Raw genomic sequence first — 2659 nt, forward strand, 5'->3', positions numbered from 1 at the left:
ACCTAAATAGCGGTAGTAGTGGCCCTGAGAGTTTCAGGTTAATACCATTAGTTGTTCCTAAGATACTGCAGATACACCTTTTTATAACCTTGATGCACATAGTGTATCTTGATTTAGTTCAACATACTTCTTAATATGTATGTTGTTAATAACTTCTTAACATACTTCAATAATTCAATTTAATACAGTTAGCCTTTTAGGGCACGCTAAGGATAAGACATTCTCCCCTTTCCCAATGATAAATTCTGCATTTAAGTAATCAGAAAATTGCATAATTCATAATCCTTGACTCAGGGGGGGGGGCTGCGTGGGCATGGCATCCCCGGAGGCACATATACAAGCATTATACAATCTAGTACTTCTTGAAATAATTTCAAATGATGTATTACCTGAAACGTTAAGGCTGGTCTGATCCTCTAGAAAATCCATATTTGACGATATTAAACTGTACCTACGACTGAAGTTATCAAATACTAATAAGGGTACTTGTATGATATAGCCCCTACCGCTCAAAACCCCTACCGGGTTTTTTCATCAGTTTCTTTCAGCTTAGCGTGAGACAAGACAAAGAGAAATGACAGAATAGATTAAAAATATATAACTTGGGCTATATATTTGCACATTAGGGGGTGGTATGCAGTTCTTACTTCCTAATATGTTGAATAATTGTACCTAACCTAACACATATAGCATGCAGACCCGTTATACTTTACTCCCACCCCCAAATGTACAAATTTATTGCCCAAATTTGTTTCTAAAGTATCGTATTTTCATCATACTTAAGTATATTTGATTAGGATTGAGCGTCAGAGAAACATATTAGAAGAATATTAGGTAGGGGCTATATCACACAAGTACCCAAAAAAGCAGTAATGACAAATTAGCAATATGCAATCTTTTCAGATGGTTTATTTCGTCATCATACTTCTTGTCTTTGCCGGATGTGAGGCATATGAAGCTAAGTACGAACTTGTCAATGGCATTCCGTATAATAAAGATGCGCCTGCACATGATGAATATCCATATTGTCCCCCCGATAAAATAATTGACATTGATGGTACAGAAATAACTATTCCTTGTTTTTGTTCTCAAGGTGAAGATGGATTTTTGCCTATTTTTTATTGCAATGATATACCGAACACGGATTATATTACTGCATATTTTGACCGACCATTTCCGACGTATTTGGCAGCCAGAATAACTGTATCCAATTCGGATACGCTTGAAATTCCTGCTAATGTTTTTGCCGACAAACAGCCAATCAGAATAACATGGACAAACAATTTCATTAAGTCTGTAGATCCAAATGCTTTTGCTCTGACAAAGCCTGAGCTTGAAATTCTAGAAATACAGTATGAACCAGAACTGAACGACTTTCCATTTACAAGCTTAAATGGTTTTCCCCGTCTTAGAGAGCTTTGGCTAAACAATAATAACTTAAGTATCATCAGCGATTTGGCTGAAATGAGTGTGCCTAGTTTGCAGATAATTAACCTTGATTTCAATAATATGGCAGTTGAATTTCCAAAGTTAAGGTTTTTGCCTGAATTACGGATAATCTCAGCTGAAGCTTCAGAACTAATCGGTGTCAGCAACGATCTTCCGTTTGAAGAGCTGCAGAAGCTAGAAGAAATAAACTTTAGAGGAAATAAAAATATTGGATCTATTCAAACTGGGTCATTTGTTTTCGATCAGCAAACAAGTATTAACAATATTGACTTGAGCAACTGTGGATTAGTGTCAGTGGAGCCTGGTGCATTTGCTGGTAAGATTTTGGTTTTCTGTTTTTCTTCTCCTCACTATAAGAAAGTGACCATTGTCTATAGCAGCATTGGAAAAATTACTTGTAACAATTCCTAGGGAACTATAAATTAAAAAACCAAATAATGTGTCTTAAAAAATATACAAGTATGGACTCTCCTGTGGGCTTTAGAGGAGTATAAACAGAGTTTATTGAATATAAGGTATGTTATTGCTGAATTTTAATTAATCTGAAATATGTTCGCAATATTTAACTTGGTCTTTTGTATACTAATAACAACAGCCTAAAGAACTTCTTTCGAGGTGTTACTACTAGGGTAAAATCTTTTTTAGTAAGTTGGTATAAAGGCAGAAGGTTGATAAGGCATTGCCCTGCGGCATCTGTGTTTTCTTTCAGCTGTATTTTCGACGTAATACCTTAAATTAGGTAGTCTTTCAGCTGTAGTGGAAGAAACGTAGCAATACATTTCTGTTGCACCAATCATTAATCCAAGATTTGAAGCTTCATAGCATAGCGTCATTGGAGGAGTCGAGTAGAGCTGAATTCTACTGAAGATACAGGTTTTTGGGTATTTTCATTGAAAAATTTGAAAAAAACAAGAAAATTGCTCCCTAGATGTTGAAAATATACATAGTCCAGCCATAAATATTGATGCAGGGTTTTTAACTAAAAACAAAATTAAACTACTGATTTTATTTGAAAAAAAATTGGAAAATTTTAACACTGATATAATGAACTGTAAACTACAAGATAATTATTCAAAATGGACACACCGACGAAGTCTGTTAGGCCATTCATCGATCACTGTACGGACAACATCTTCAGAAAGATTTTCCGCAGCTTCTACCAGTGCCTGCTTCAATAAATCTAGATTATGATGACGTCTTGTACAGACCA

The 2659-nt window shown here is 35.2% G+C and overlaps 1 protein-coding gene across 1 annotated transcript in view; it reads left to right on the forward strand.

Annotated features, from left to right (window-relative positions):
- Positions 1 to 864: 864 nt before the first annotated feature.
- Positions 865 to 2659, forward strand: part of LOC136025177 (protein artichoke-like) — a 26839-nt gene continuing 25044 nt past the window's right edge. Inside the window, exon 1 of the mRNA XM_065700949.1 lies at positions 865 to 1765. Coding sequence (XP_065557021.1) covers positions 889 to 1765 — 877 coding nt within the window. The 5' untranslated portion in view covers positions 865 to 888. The remainder of the gene's footprint in view (positions 1766 to 2659) is intronic.

The sequence above is a fragment of the Artemia franciscana genome, chromosome 3, assembly GCF_032884065.1.
Source record: "Artemia franciscana chromosome 3, ASM3288406v1, whole genome shotgun sequence".
Classification (NCBI taxonomy): Eukaryota; Metazoa; Arthropoda; class Branchiopoda; order Anostraca; family Artemiidae; genus Artemia; species Artemia franciscana.